The 13,362-nt window shown below is 51.8% G+C and overlaps 6 protein-coding genes across 6 annotated transcripts; 4 read left to right on the forward strand and 2 right to left on the reverse strand.

Moving 5' to 3' along the window:
- The first annotated feature begins 1,088 nt into the window (after positions 1-1,088).
- Positions 1,089-3,365, forward strand: ASPSYDRAFT_921208 (Zn(II)2Cys6 transcription factor domain-containing protein). The gene is made up of 4 exons (XM_040852611.1): positions 1,089-1,635; positions 1,689-2,147; positions 2,196-2,330; positions 2,386-3,365. The coding sequence occupies exons 1-4, from the start codon at positions 1,579-1,581 to the stop codon at positions 3,046-3,048; spliced, it is 1,314 nt and encodes a 437-aa protein (XP_040703892.1). The 5' UTR covers positions 1,089-1,578; the 3' UTR covers positions 3,049-3,365.
- On the reverse strand, positions 3,286-4,314 carry ASPSYDRAFT_57545 (uncharacterized protein; the record flags this gene model as incomplete). The annotated part of the gene is made up of 2 exons (XM_040849385.1): positions 3,286-3,681; positions 3,748-4,314. The coding sequence occupies 2 exons, from the start codon at positions 4,312-4,314 to the stop codon at positions 3,286-3,288; spliced, it is 963 nt and encodes a 320-aa protein (XP_040703893.1).
- Positions 4,315-5,426: 1,112 nt separating this feature from the next.
- Positions 5,427-6,313, forward strand: ASPSYDRAFT_148553 (peroxiredoxin; the record flags this gene model as incomplete). Its single annotated transcript, XM_040841822.1, has 3 exons — positions 5,427-5,592; positions 5,645-5,826; positions 5,876-6,313. The coding sequence occupies 3 exons, from the start codon at positions 5,427-5,429 to the stop codon at positions 6,311-6,313; spliced, it is 786 nt and encodes a 261-aa protein (XP_040703894.1).
- Positions 6,314-6,535: 222 nt separating this feature from the next.
- ASPSYDRAFT_88970 (5-oxoprolinase) lies at positions 6,536-10,412 on the forward strand (the record flags this gene model as incomplete). Its single annotated transcript, XM_040852092.1, has 2 exons — positions 6,536-9,049; positions 9,096-10,412. 2 exons carry the CDS (start codon positions 6,536-6,538, stop codon positions 10,410-10,412), a joined length of 3,831 nt encoding a protein of 1,276 aa, XP_040703895.1.
- Positions 10,413-10,667: 255 nt separating this feature from the next.
- On the forward strand, positions 10,668-11,898 carry ASPSYDRAFT_44489 (aldo/keto reductase). The gene is made up of 4 exons (XM_040846854.1): positions 10,668-10,830; positions 10,890-11,154; positions 11,230-11,557; positions 11,616-11,898. Exons 1-4 carry the CDS (start codon positions 10,694-10,696, stop codon positions 11,813-11,815), a joined length of 930 nt encoding a protein of 309 aa, XP_040703896.1. The 5' UTR covers positions 10,668-10,693; the 3' UTR covers positions 11,816-11,898.
- Positions 11,899-12,087: 189 nt separating this feature from the next.
- Positions 12,088-12,868, reverse strand: ASPSYDRAFT_921394 (uncharacterized protein). The gene has a single exon (XM_040852613.1). It carries the CDS (start codon positions 12,826-12,828, stop codon positions 12,193-12,195), a length of 636 nt encoding a protein of 211 aa, XP_040703897.1. The 5' UTR covers positions 12,829-12,868; the 3' UTR covers positions 12,088-12,192.
- Positions 12,869-13,362: the final 494 nt, after the last annotated feature.

Below are 13,362 nucleotides of genomic sequence, written 5' to 3' on the forward strand. Positions count from 1 at the left end.
CTTGGTTAGACTCGGCGTCGGCGCACCAGCGGCCGCACACGCGAACTTCAGACCCTGATGCGGAGAGTCTGTTGGCTATATTTGTCCAACCATCAACACTTCCTGTTTCGTCGGCTCGTAGGGGAAATGATTACCGTGGGACAGCCATTCTAGTGTCTTTGGAATTTCAGGCGCCCTATGCAGTTTCATGGAGCGGAGGCGAAAATCAACACATTTCAGGAGGCGAACTGAGCATGAAATATCGGCCGATGATAATTGCTCCTTGCTTCTACTTGTTTCTAAAATTCAGTGAAACTGGCCAGAACTGATGAATGCGACAGATGTTCCAAGAGACTCGGCGTGTCGCCGCGAACTCGCGTATACAACAATTCTGCGGGGTGATCTAAGTGGCGCTGGCCGAAATAAAGTTGTTCGGACGTTGTCCAAGAGAATGACGGGTGTTAAGAGAAACGTGGTGCAGGCAACAATTTGGTTCTGGGCCGATCCCACCCCTCGGAGGCGCGGACCCGCGGGGATACGGAGGCAGGCCTCGTGAAGAATTGCTCCTCCGTAGATAGATACAAGTAATGGATATGTCGTACGGAAATCACAGCCCATTTCACAAGGGCGAGAGTCTCAGTGGCCCATGTCCAGGTCGCCTTGCGAGCTTGCAGTAACATATTGCCCATTCAGGGAAGCTCGAAATGTGAATGTCAAAAATGTGCTATTATTACCGTCTCAGCCTGGCTATGTTTTCGCTGAAAGAAAGCGCTGGATACAGCGAAGGGGGCAGTGCCGCGGCCTTCCCCCCATGTTGCACGGGCCAGAAGGACTCCAGCTTGACAGATCTCGTGGTGGGTATTTCTCGGCCCTACCAACCAGGACAGTTGCCAACAAGCCCCTGTCGTCTGTACTCTGGTCTCTGAGCACCGAGTAGACAGCCGGAACGCTTTGTCGCTGTTGGACTGCTGGTTAGCGGTGTCGATCGCTGGGAGCACGAACCAACGAGGAGAGACAGCCTAGACGGAACCCGGCTATCTCTGGCCCAGCATCGCCCAAGGTTTAAGACATCTGCCAACATCGCAATTTGGCGGATGGGGCCAAAATCGATACAAAGAGCCAAAAACGGATAAGATCGTGCCTCGATGGCCGTGCTGGTGGAAATTGCATTGTGAAGAAAAGGGGTGGAGAATCTCGAATCCAATCGATCTGTGGCAGTTGGTGGAGCGTCAGTTATTGACCAACGATCCAACAATCAACATACGGAGTACATTAAAAAGGAGAACGGATATTGACGTCCAGGACTCCATAACTTGGCCCCCATGGTCCATGGAGCTGATTGATCAAATCTCGCCATCATGACCAGCGTGGCTTGGAGCCGCCCATGCGGAAGGTCAGCGCGATGGCGGCCCAGGATTCCGGCCAAGCAACAAATGATGCAACGGGCTGCGAGTCAGTTGAAGAATCTTAATCTTTAAATAATGCCTGCCAGTGCCAGATGCCAGGTGCTGTTATTTTGTTAGTTTAGTGATGGCTCCACGGTCATCACTTTAAAAGCGATCCCCCACCTCCCGCTCTGAGCCTGAACAGACCAGCAGTATGCCCGGTGTTCCCTCCAGTCGTGGTTGCGATGCCTGCCGCAGACAAAAAAAGAAGGTACATAGAACCTCGCAAAGACCGAAGCTGAAAGCCTCGCTAAGTTCATGTAGTGCGATCAACTCAAGCCTGCGTGTACGAGATGCACTCGTCTCCAGATACCTTGCGTGGGGTCTGGGCAGAGAAGATTCACGTTCAAGGAGGGCTACTCCTCCAAAGGCCAAGGCGCTATCATGTTATCGCGCACAACACAAATCCCAAGCAACGACACACTGGACATTACCAGAGACTTTATAGAAGTTCTGCAAGTGACTGACGTCCGGTACGATGTGACGTGGTATGGCCCGTTTCTCGAGAATCTCCCCCGACGCATTGGGTCCAGCCCGGCCCTAGACGCAGCGATAGGCGCGGTGACCAGCGCTGTAAAAGCTCTGCGCACGCGGCAAAATTATCCAGACGCAATCGCGCGATATGTCAAAGGCTGGAAAGCTCTGCGAACGTGTTTGAGTGACCCGGTGCAAACAAAGTCAATACACACTGTGTGTGCCATCTACCTGATGATGATCTGCCAGGTTAGCTAAATCGCAAAGTCAAGAAGCCACGATACCTAACCGTTGCAGAGTTGGGTTGGAACACCAGATGACCATTTTGCAAACCACGGAGAAATCCTCGCACAAATCCTCAACGCAGCAATCTCCCAAGCCGGGAGAGGGAAGTTCGAAGACAACATGATTGTCACCTTGAGCATGCCAGTGGTATGAGTTTTGGAGCCATAATGCTTCTCGTACATATTTCTAATTCAATACACAGGTCATGCAAAGTATTATCGATCCTAGCGCGCCTCTTGGGTCTTGGTTCTGGGCGATTGCCAAATCATATGAGCCGAGACGACCAATCCTCAGCAACCATGGCGGCTGCATCCCAAGCCTGCAATTCTATACAATGGCCCAGATTACACAATGGCTCCGGGATCCGGGTCTGCACCTTATCGAAATCCACAGCGCATATAACCAACTTCTTGCCGATTGCGTAACGATGCGGTCGGTACTCGACAAGATCGCAGATATGGATTCATCTGGTGTCACACAGTCAAGGCTTCATACACGTCCGCAAGCCGCGTATTCAATGTTAATCTGCCTTGCTCTTGTTTTGAACTTGGTGACACGCATTTTCGACCCAAACAGCAGTTCGCTCGCTGATGAAGCAGCCGATTTGATTAACGAAACAATTTGGCTTGCACGGCTTGCAGATCGATACCGACCTTTTGGAGCAAGCTTCATGCCTGTTTCTCTTGTGATGGCGTGGACGGCAGCAGAGGACGTGGCTGTGAAGAAACAGGTACAGGATATCCTGGTCGGCTATGAGAGAGACTTTCCTGCAGTGAGATGGGTCCAGACGTGTTTCTGGATGCAGAATAAGTATAGTGAGATGCGACGGTCCCAGCTGGACGCAATCTTTTCAGTTTCATGCTGAGGGGGGAAAGGGATGCTTGGTTTGTGTTCCAAAGGGAGTTTGGAGGATCATGTGCCTGCTCTTAGCGATTCACTGCGCTTCTATTTTCTGAATGTACGCTTCAGCGAGTCCATTATTATTGCTGTGATTAAATCAAATACCATGAATATGTTTGAATATCCGAAATACAAAAGAGCAATAATGACCGCTAGTTCCAAAGCTATCTCCAATCTACCTGGCCCATCCACTGCTTCAAGATTAACCACCATCCATTTCCTCTCCAACTTCTTCGATGAAATCAGGAATCTTGTAGCGGAGCCGGTGCTCAGCTTCAACGGCAATCCAACATGTGAATACAATCGCTTCCTCGGTGAGATTGCCCGAATGAACTCCGCCAGGGTTTAGATCCTTCTCGTCCTTAATGTCAGACGGCTTGGTGGTGGCTGCATCAATGTGCGCCATCACGCTAGTCAGTTGATCCTGCTCGGTGCGCATTGGTTGCCTGGTAATATCACCGGAGCGATCGTAGATCCGAAAATTCCCTATGGCTCTCTTCGATTTATTCGGTGGACGACCGGTCTTGATCGATCTCCGAGGTCCTATCAGATCTTTTTCGAATGTTGCAATGAGTGCGCGGTCGGACATGCGAATGAGCTACAGCGATGGTGTGGTTAGTGAAACGCAGCAGCAAAACGCAAAAGAATTATGTCGACCACTCACCTTCATACTATGTGACCACCCCTTGAACCTCTTCATGAAACCCGTAGCAAACATCCTCGTTCCAGACCAACGATAGCGCACACCCTGGACTTCCAGCTCAAGACTCCGAGTAAGGAACCCAGTCCTCTGCATCCGAAACATCACCACCATTCCTTGTACCTCCTTCTCATCCTCGACATCTACTGGTCTCTCCTTCTTCCCAACCAGCTTTCTCCATTTATTCTTCCGTTCGGCCTTCCGTCTCTCTTGTCGACGCCTCTCGTTATCAAGAACCTCTTGCACCCCGTCGCCAAGCCATACTCGGAATGTCCCCCACATTGCTGAGCGGCGGGCACGCCCGATGGCAGTTGCGTCCGGTGTATACTTTGGGTTATCTCCACGGTAGAAGACAGGCCTCCAGCTGTTACTGTGTTTGTGCGGGACGGGGTTTGTGATAAAGTAGTTCGCGGCCGCATCATTGGATTGTGAGAAGAGCTGCTTGCGTCCCTTGAAGCAACGACGGTACAGCTGAAGAGATAAAATGGGATTGGGAAGACCACGGCCGGTCCCATTGGTGTCTGAGTCCATCTTCACAGCGTCGGAAACTCGAGTTCACGTCGTTGCGTTGGCGGTCATTCCTCCTTGAGGGATAAAGACACGCATGGCAGACGCCCTATTTATGCACATCGTTCAGCTGAGAAGAGAAGTCAAAAAAGCGCAGAAGCGCAGGAGTTGAGGCTTTCAAGATCAGCCATGATGCCGATCTGACAGCTTGGGCTTAGCCTAGTTGGCGAATACGAGCGGGAGTGCAACGAGCCTATCATAACTGGGCTCTGGGAGGCACGATGCTCTTGATGGTGGCTCCGTCGTGTATTCGGTCGCTCGTTATGAAAGTCTTGCACTGCTTCGCTTTCTTGGTTGGCGTGGCGTGTCATTTAGCCTTGAAGATCGCTCGTCTTCGCTTGTTAGTGCGCTGCTTTTGGATGCTTGGCAGATATTTGACAGCGTCCGCTTGGAACGGGGTGTTATTGTCTGAGAGCCGTACCACTTGAATGGGTCCGAAAAAGAGAGATGGTCAATGTCTAGTCATATATAAGCTCGTTTAACTAATGGGCTTCTTGATATCCACGCGTTGACCACCTGGCGGAGCGGGGAGCAGCCTGGATGGCCCAGAGCGGACTAGCGTCGCTCCCTATCGACCGACATAAACATTGAGACAGCTTCACTTGAGAAAATCAATCTCTCGTGCTGTTGTTAAACCCCGTTCATGTACATGTAACTGGGTTGTAGCGTTGTTTGTTCCTTTCTTTTTAATATATATAAAGGTTTGGGGTAGTTTAACTTACTGCAGGTATCGGTTGGCAGACATTATATATACTTGACATAGAGTCCGCCTAACTATGGCTATCTTCCTAAACTTTACTTATCTACTTCATAATAAACCTAGCCCAAATGTCACATCTCCGAGATTCCACTGGAGATCATCTTAAGCGTAGAAAGACTTGAATATTGCAAAATTGTTGGACACTGAAGGAGGGATGGCGGAGACAGAAGCCTATATTGCCCGACTTAAGAGCGGTGGGGGAGGCGGTAAACAACAAACGTCTTGCAAGGCATTGCGTCAACTTTCACCACCTCTTGACTTCACTCTACTTTCAATTGCCATTGGATTTTTTTCCCCTTCAAGCTAAGCACTCAAAATGTCTTCTTTCTTCCCTCGCACTACTTTCCGAACCCTGAGCACGCTGTCGAAGGCTGCTCCGTGGTGCAAAACCCCCATCTCCGCACGCATCGGCCAGCCCCTCGCTACCCGGTTTCTCAGCAATCTTCCTCGAGAGCAACCGCGTCTGCGTCTAGGCTCAACTGGTCAGTTTGCATGTCGCACCTGAACCAATTTGGATTGCTAACATAATTGTAGCCCCCAACTTCCAAGCTACAACTACCCAGGGCGAGATTGACTTCCACCAATGGATCGACAACAGCTGGGCCATCCTTTTCTCCCACCCTGCCGATTTCACACCTGTTTGCACAACTGAACTCGGTGCATTCGCAAAGCTGTCGGGTGAATTTGCTCAGCGCGGCGTTAAAATGATTGGACTTGTACGTGCCTTCTAGCCTGATCGCTGAGTTTGTATTGACTCTTAGGTAGAGCGCCAACGACATCGGCTCCCACGACCAGTGGATCAAGGACATCAACGAGGTCACCAGCAGTGACGTTCAATTCCCGATCATTGGTGATGCTGACCGAAAGGTCGCATGGCTGTATGACATGATCGACGAGTCGGAGCTGGCCAACCTTGCCGAGAAGGGCATTGCTTTCACCATCCGCTCCGTCTTCATCATCGACCCTGCCAAGAAGATCCGTCTGACAATGAGCTACCCCGCGTCTACTGGCCGTAACTCCGCAGAGGTGCTGCGTGTTATCGACTCTCTCCAGACTGCCGACAAGAAGGGGATTGCGACCCCGATCAACTGGCAGGTTGGCGAGGACGTGATCGTCCCGCCTTCCGTCTCTACGGAGGACGCGAAGAAGAAGTTTGGTGAGGTCCGCGAGATGAAGCCCTACTTGCGTTACACCAAGTACTAGAGGCTGTAAACTAGATAGAATTGTATCACTAGTGAAAATATAATCCAAGGTGCTATTGCACAATTCCAGAGAGAAGGCGGTGTTTGCCGGCAGTATACGATAATGTCGTCAGCTTGACCCCATAAATCTGATTACTAATTGATGCCCCTCATGCCCCCCACTATTTCCCCCCATCAACATCCAGGCTCAGGAGACGTCCAACGGAGACAGTGAGAGGCAACCATGGCTGAAGACGGCAGAATAACAATCTCAATAGACCGCGGGGGCACTTTCACGGACGTCCACGCCGTCGTCCCCGGTCGCCCCGATATCATCTTGAAGCTGCTCTCCGTCGACCCCGCACACTACCAAGATGCGCCGACAGAAGGTGTCCGCCAGGTTCTGGAGATGGTTACAGGGAAGCCGCACCCTCGAGGAAAGCCATTGGAACTGGGACCCATAGAGAGCCTGCGGATGGGAACAACAGTTGCCACAAACGCCCTGCTCGAACGGAAAGGCGCTCGGTCTGCGCTTCTGACCACCAAGGGTTTTCGGGATCTCCTACGGATAGGGGACCAATCGCGCCCGAATATCTTTGATCTGACGATGGCTCGGCCTGGTGTACTCCCCGAGGCGGTGGTGGAGATTGATGAGCGAATTGTCCCATGTCATCCGCTTTCAGATAAGGACTGTTTCTCCGATTCCAGACTTGTGGAGGGTGTCACTGGTGAGAAATTCCGCGTTGTCAAGGAATTGGATATCGAGAAAGTGCGTCCGGCACTCGAGAACTTGAAGGAGAAAGGATACCAGTCGCTGTCCGTTGCCTTGGTGCATTCGTATGCTTATCCAGAGCACGAACGCCTTATCGGAGAAATGGCCGAGAGTATGGGGTTTTCGGTGACTCTGTCTTCAAAGCTGCAGCCGATGATCAAGATTGTACCCCGAGGCATGTCTGCAGCGGCGGATGCGTATCTGACCCCTGTAATCAAGACCTACATCGATTCCATATCTTCCAGCTTTGAAGGCGGGCTTGCCAACCAGCATACCTGTAGATTCGAATTCATGCAATCTGACGGTGGCTTGGTCGATTTTCGGAAGTTCAGTGGCCTCAAGGCTATCCTTTCTGGCCCTGCCGCAGGTGTTGTCGGGTTTGCAGCGACCAGCTGGGACGCAGTCGAGAAGACGCCGGTGATTGGATTCGATATGGGTGGTACATCAACCGACGTTTCTCGCTTCGACGGCCACTTGGAGCACGTATTTGGCTCTAAGCTGGCTGGAGTTCAAATCCAGTCACCCCAGCTGGATATTAACACGGTGGCTGCAGGAGGCGGCTCAATTCTAAACTGGCGTAACGGTCTGTTCTACGTCGGACCGGAGTCAGCGTCGGCCCATCCGGGTCCTGCATGCTATCGCAAAGGAGGGCCTTTGACTGTCACCGATGCAAACCTCTTCCTTGGACGTCTGCTGCCGGAGTTCTTCCCCCACATCTTCGGCCCAAGTGAAGACCAACCGCTTGATATCGAAGTTACTACCCGGCTATTCAACGAATTGACTGACAAGGTTAACGCCGAACGGAAACAGAAGGGCGAGTCGCAATATTCAGCGGAAGAGGTTGCCCTTGGATTTCTGAAGGTTGCCGATGAGTCCATGGCCCGGCCAATTAGGAACCTGACTGAGGCCCGGGGATTCGAGACCGGGACACACCACCTCGCGTCCTTTGGTGGCGCTGGGGGTCAACATGCCTGCCCCGTGGCTGCATCGCTCGGAATATCTCGCATTATCATTCACAAGTTCTCCTCGGTTCTTTCTGCATATGGTCTAGCATTGGCCGAAGTCGTCAAAGAATCTCAGGAACCTCTATCCACACAGTACGAGTCTTCGAAGTCAGAGCTTACCAAGAAGCTGGGCGAGATGACTGAGGCTTCGGTTGCAGATATGAAAGATCAAGGGTTCTCCCCAGATCAGGTCCGACACGAACGCTATCTGAACTTGCGATATGACGGCTCCGACACTAGCCTGATGATACTGGAACCGGAAGATCATTCTGATTTCCTTGAATCATTCCGAGAACGGCATCGCAGGGAGTTTGGGTTCAACTCGGACCGACCTGTTTTAGTGGATGACATTCGTGTTCGTACGATTGCTGCGTCGAAAGTGCGAGATGAGAAGAGCCCGCTCGTACAACTGCGTGAGGCCTCATTGCACGACATTACTACCTCTCCGGACCTTACCACAAAAACATACTTTGACGGCCAAAAGGAGCGCTTAGAGACTCCGGTGTATCAGCTCGACAAGATTGAGAAGAGCTCTCGCATCCATGGTCCTGCGATTATCATCGACAACACGCAGACCATTGTTGTTGTGCCTGATGCCGTAGCCAATGTCTTGGAGACATGTATTGTCATTGATCTGAAAGAAACGAAATCTACCACGGAAGAAGCCGCGTCTTCCGGCATAGATACAATCAAGCTCAGCATCTTCGGGCACCGCTTTATGTCTATCGCAGAGCAAATGGGCCGGACGCTTCAGAAAACGTCCGTTTCTACGAATATTAAAGAACGCCTTGACTTTTCCTGCGCTCTATTCTCACCGGACGGTGGCCTTGTGGCCAATGCACCGCACGTCCCTGTCCACCTTGGTTCCATGCAGTTCGCAGTCCGATATCAGCACCAGAAATGGCTAGGGAATCTCAAAGACGGCGATGTTTTGGTTGCAAACCATCCTAGCTGTGGCGGGACTCACCTGCCTGATATCACAGTAAGATCATCTATAATACTCACTAAATCAATGCTAAATAGGGTAGGTAATTACACCCGTATTCGACAGACCAGGCGGTAGCGAAATTATGTTCTACGTCGCATCGCGAGGTCACCACGCCGACATTGGCGGGATTCTACCTGGATCCATGCCACCAAAGTCCACCGAGCTGTGGCAAGAGGGTGCAGCGATTGAAGGAGACAAGGTCGTCAGTAACGGCGTCTTCGATGAAGAACGAATGATCGAGCTCCTGGTAAAGAAGCCAGCAGAGCACCCAGGTTGCTCGGGGGCAAGATGCATCAGTGACAACATGTCCGACCTCAAAGCCCAGATCGCAGCAAACACGCGCGGGATCACCCTGATCCAAGCTCTCTTCGCCGAGTACGGTGTAGGGACCGTCCAGAAATACATGTATGCCATCCAAGCCACAGCCGAAACCGCCGTGCGCAACCTTCTAAAGGACTTGTACCACCGATTCGAAGGAAAGCCTTTACAAGCGGTAGACTACATGGACGACGGCACGCCAATCAAGTTGAAGGTCACCATAAACGGCGACGACGGGTCCGCAGTCTTCGACTTCGCCGGCACCGGTCCACAAGTATACGGCGCCTGGAACGCCCCTATCGCCATCACACATTCCGCTATCATCTACTGCCTGCGATGCATGATCAACGCCGACATGCCACTGAACCAGGGCTGCCTAGCCCCGATCGACATCCAAGTACCGCCCTCATGCCTACTCTCCCCAACAAAGAACGCCGCCGTCGTGGGCGGAAACGTCGTAACCTCCCAGCGCGTAACGGACGTCGTCTTCAAGGCGTTCCGCGCCTGCGCCGCGTCCCAGGGATGCTGCAACAACCTCACCTTTGGGACGAACGCAAAGCAAGATGCCGAATCCGGCAAGGAGATCCCGGGCTTCGGGTACTACGAGACGATTGCTGGCGGGAGCGGCGCAGGGCCAACCTGGGCTGGGGAGTCTGGGATCCACGTGCACATGACGAACACGCGGATCACGGACCCGGAGATCCTAGAGAAGCGGTACCCGACGCTGCTGCGGCAGTTTACGCTGCGGTCGGGGTCTGGTGGGAAGGGGAGGAATCCTGGTGGGGAGGGTGTTGTGAGGGAGATTGAGTTCCTGACGCCGATGGAGTGTTCGATTTTGTCGGAGCGAAGGGTGCATCGGCCGTATGGGCTTGAGGGGGGCGAGGATGCGGAGCCTGGGATGAATTTGTGGATTACGAAGGATTTGGAGACCGGGGAGGATCATACGGTGAATATTGGGGGGAAGAATACGATCTCTGTGGCTGCGCATGATCGGATTGTTATTATGACTGCTGGTGGTGGTGGATGGGGCAGTAGTTAGTATAGTATGGGCATTGACAGGGGTATATCAACATCAGCCTTGTATTACCCATCCAAATAGATTAATAACTTGGAAACGAGATAAAGAAATAATCCAGAACTTTTCCAAGGACGGAAAATCACGAATCTGTCTATTGCGTTTCATACAAACGTCACCCGCCTACATCAGGTTGACGTCAATCACGAGTAAAGCACATGGTATAAAAATAGCCCACCACACCAGTTAGACGTGAGGATTAATCAAAAATCAACCAAAGGAACAAGAAATAACAATCAGCTAAAATGACAACCTTCAAGCTAAACACCGGCAAAACCATCCCGGCCCTGGGCTTCGGCACCTGGCAAGACGCAGACGCACAGGAGAACGCCGTCGCTGAAGCCCTAAAGGCCGGATACAGACATATCGACACAGCGCGAGTGTACGTTCCTCCTACCATCGACACTACCATTTAAATACACCACTAACGTGTGCACACAGGTATGGAACGGAAAAGGCAGTCGGCAACGCAATTAGAAAGTCCGGCATCCCGCGCGAGGAGATCTTCCTCACGACCAAACTGTGGAATAACAAGCACCATCCGGACGACGTGTCGCAGGCTCTGGCGGATTCGTTGAATGACTTGGGACTGGACTATATTGACCTTTTTCTCATGCACTGGCCGGTCGCGTTCAAGCGGGGGTCCGAGCAGTTCCCCAAGACGGACAAGGGAGGGCCTGATGTGGTTGATACCGATTACATTGAGGTATGTGTGGTCTCCAGGAAGAGAAGAAGGAAAATAAAAAATAAATAAATATGGAAAGCTGACAATGAACCACAGACATACAAAGCAATGGAGAAGCTCATTTCAACAGGGAAGGTAAAGGCAATTGGCGTTTCGAACTTCAGCAAGGCCGAGATGGAGAGACTCCTTAAGAATGCCACCGTCCCACCAGCTGTCCACCAGCTTGAGGGCCATCCATGGCTGCAGCAGCGATCGTTCGCCGACTGGCATAAACAGAACAACATTCATGTAACGCATTACTCGCCGTTCGGAAACCAGAACGAGATCTACTCGCGGGAGGGCAAGATTGGCCGCATGATTGAGGATCCTGTGCTCGTTAGCATTGCGAAGAAATACAATAAGAGTCCTGCGCAGGTCGCCCTTGGTATGTTTCGCTCCATTAGAACTTGTGATATAGTCCGACTAACCATGGTTCTGTATAGCCTGGGGCGTCACCGAGGGCCACTCGGTTCTGCCCAAGTCCAAGACGCCGGAGCGTATCAGAGCCAATTTGGAGGGAGACTTTAAATTAAGCGACGAGGATGTGAAGCAGATCGAGAAAATTGACCGCAAGCTGCGGTTCAACGATAGCACCGCGGACTTTGGGTATGACCTATTTGCAGACTTGGATGGGAAGAAATAGGGTCTTAAAATAGTTTGTACCTTTAGCGAACAACAAATTTTGGCGTACAAAGATATGTATCCTTTCGTCTATCTTCATTTCCCAAAAGACGTCTTAATTTCTGCTTCATATGCTTCCAGCAGCTTCGCTCGATTTTCAATTGGCATATCTTCATCCTGCGAAGCATAGAGTATAGACCAAAGGCCTGAAAAATGCTTATTTTGGGTGGCCGCTGATCTTCAAAGGAGTGGACGTTACTGTCAATGTGATATTTCCTGTTGCATTTTAGCTCCACACAAAAGGTCATTGAATTCCATAATAATAATAAATTGAGACGAAAGAATTTTGTTATTGGTGGTCAACTGCCGCCCTGCTCAATGAACTTCACAAAGAATCAATCACCCCCTGCCCCCCTGCTGAATGCTATATTCGCCAGGAACAAACTCCCCGATATCCCCAAACCCGCGATACTCGAGGAAATCATCAAATGAAGTATCAAAATGCAAGCACGCCCTCTCCAGACCCGCCCAGAAGTCCTCGCCCTGCTCATACCCGCCTTCCACCTGCACCGGTTCCCCATCTCCATCTCTATCTCGATCTGAGTAGCAAGGAACAGGGGTTCGTATTGCCGGCTCTCCAGTTTCCGTAACAATCCCACTCTGGATCTGACGGCGGGGATCCACGCTCCCAATACCAGGGGATCCGGATCCCCTTGCCTCAAGAGCATCCATAATAGCCCCCCTCAACCCCATAGCAAGACGCGCAAAGCCCCGCGCACCCGTCCACGACGCGCTCAACGCCTCCAGCGCCTCACAACACAGACAGAGATTCGCGTACGTCGAGTGCAGATCACGCACTTTATCGCGCCAGGCGCGGTACACCACCGTCGTCGCCATGGACACTGCATACGGCACGAGCGGGAGCGGGGGGAAGCCGTGGTCTGTCGCTGTGATGATATGCACGATTCTGTCTGCGGAGGCGAGGCGGCGGGTGTATTGGGTGCTTCGGGGCCCGCTGTAGCGGCAGGAGAGCATTGCGGAGGCGTGGTACCATGTTTCGAGGTATGCTGGACGTATATATTTATTTAGTTTAGTCTAGGCTGGGTGAAGATATTGGTAGGGGGATTGTGAATGTATGATTGTACCTTTATGTGACCTGTGGAAGCGGTTGAATGACGGTCCTGGGATTATCTCGTCCAGCGAAGGAAAGTCTTCGCATCCGTCTGCTGCGCGGGTGTAGCTGGCCTTGTAGGCCTTTGTAGCTGTGGCCATGAGGTCGCCGAGTGCTAAGGCAATGCCCATGAGTTGAGATCGGTAATTGTCATCTTTGGGCTTTATACGAGGGAGTCCAATATCGGTATCGTCAACCATAAACGGCCCAGAGCGCGTAATAGGCTTGTTCAACCTGTCGAAGTTGCGCAACGACCACCAAAGAAAATCGCATTGCTCTTGGTCTGGTTTTCTGGGTGTGCTCAAATGTAAAGATAAGGACCAGGCTTCGCGAATTGCCTGGGAGAGGTAGGATGCGGAGCGTTCGATGCCTAAAGGTCCGTCGTTGTAGAGGTGGAT

Source organism: Aspergillus sydowii (assembly GCF_001890705.1).
Source record: "Aspergillus sydowii CBS 593.65 unplaced genomic scaffold ASPSYscaffold_4, whole genome shotgun sequence".
Taxonomy (NCBI): domain Eukaryota; kingdom Fungi; phylum Ascomycota; class Eurotiomycetes; order Eurotiales; family Aspergillaceae; genus Aspergillus; species Aspergillus sydowii.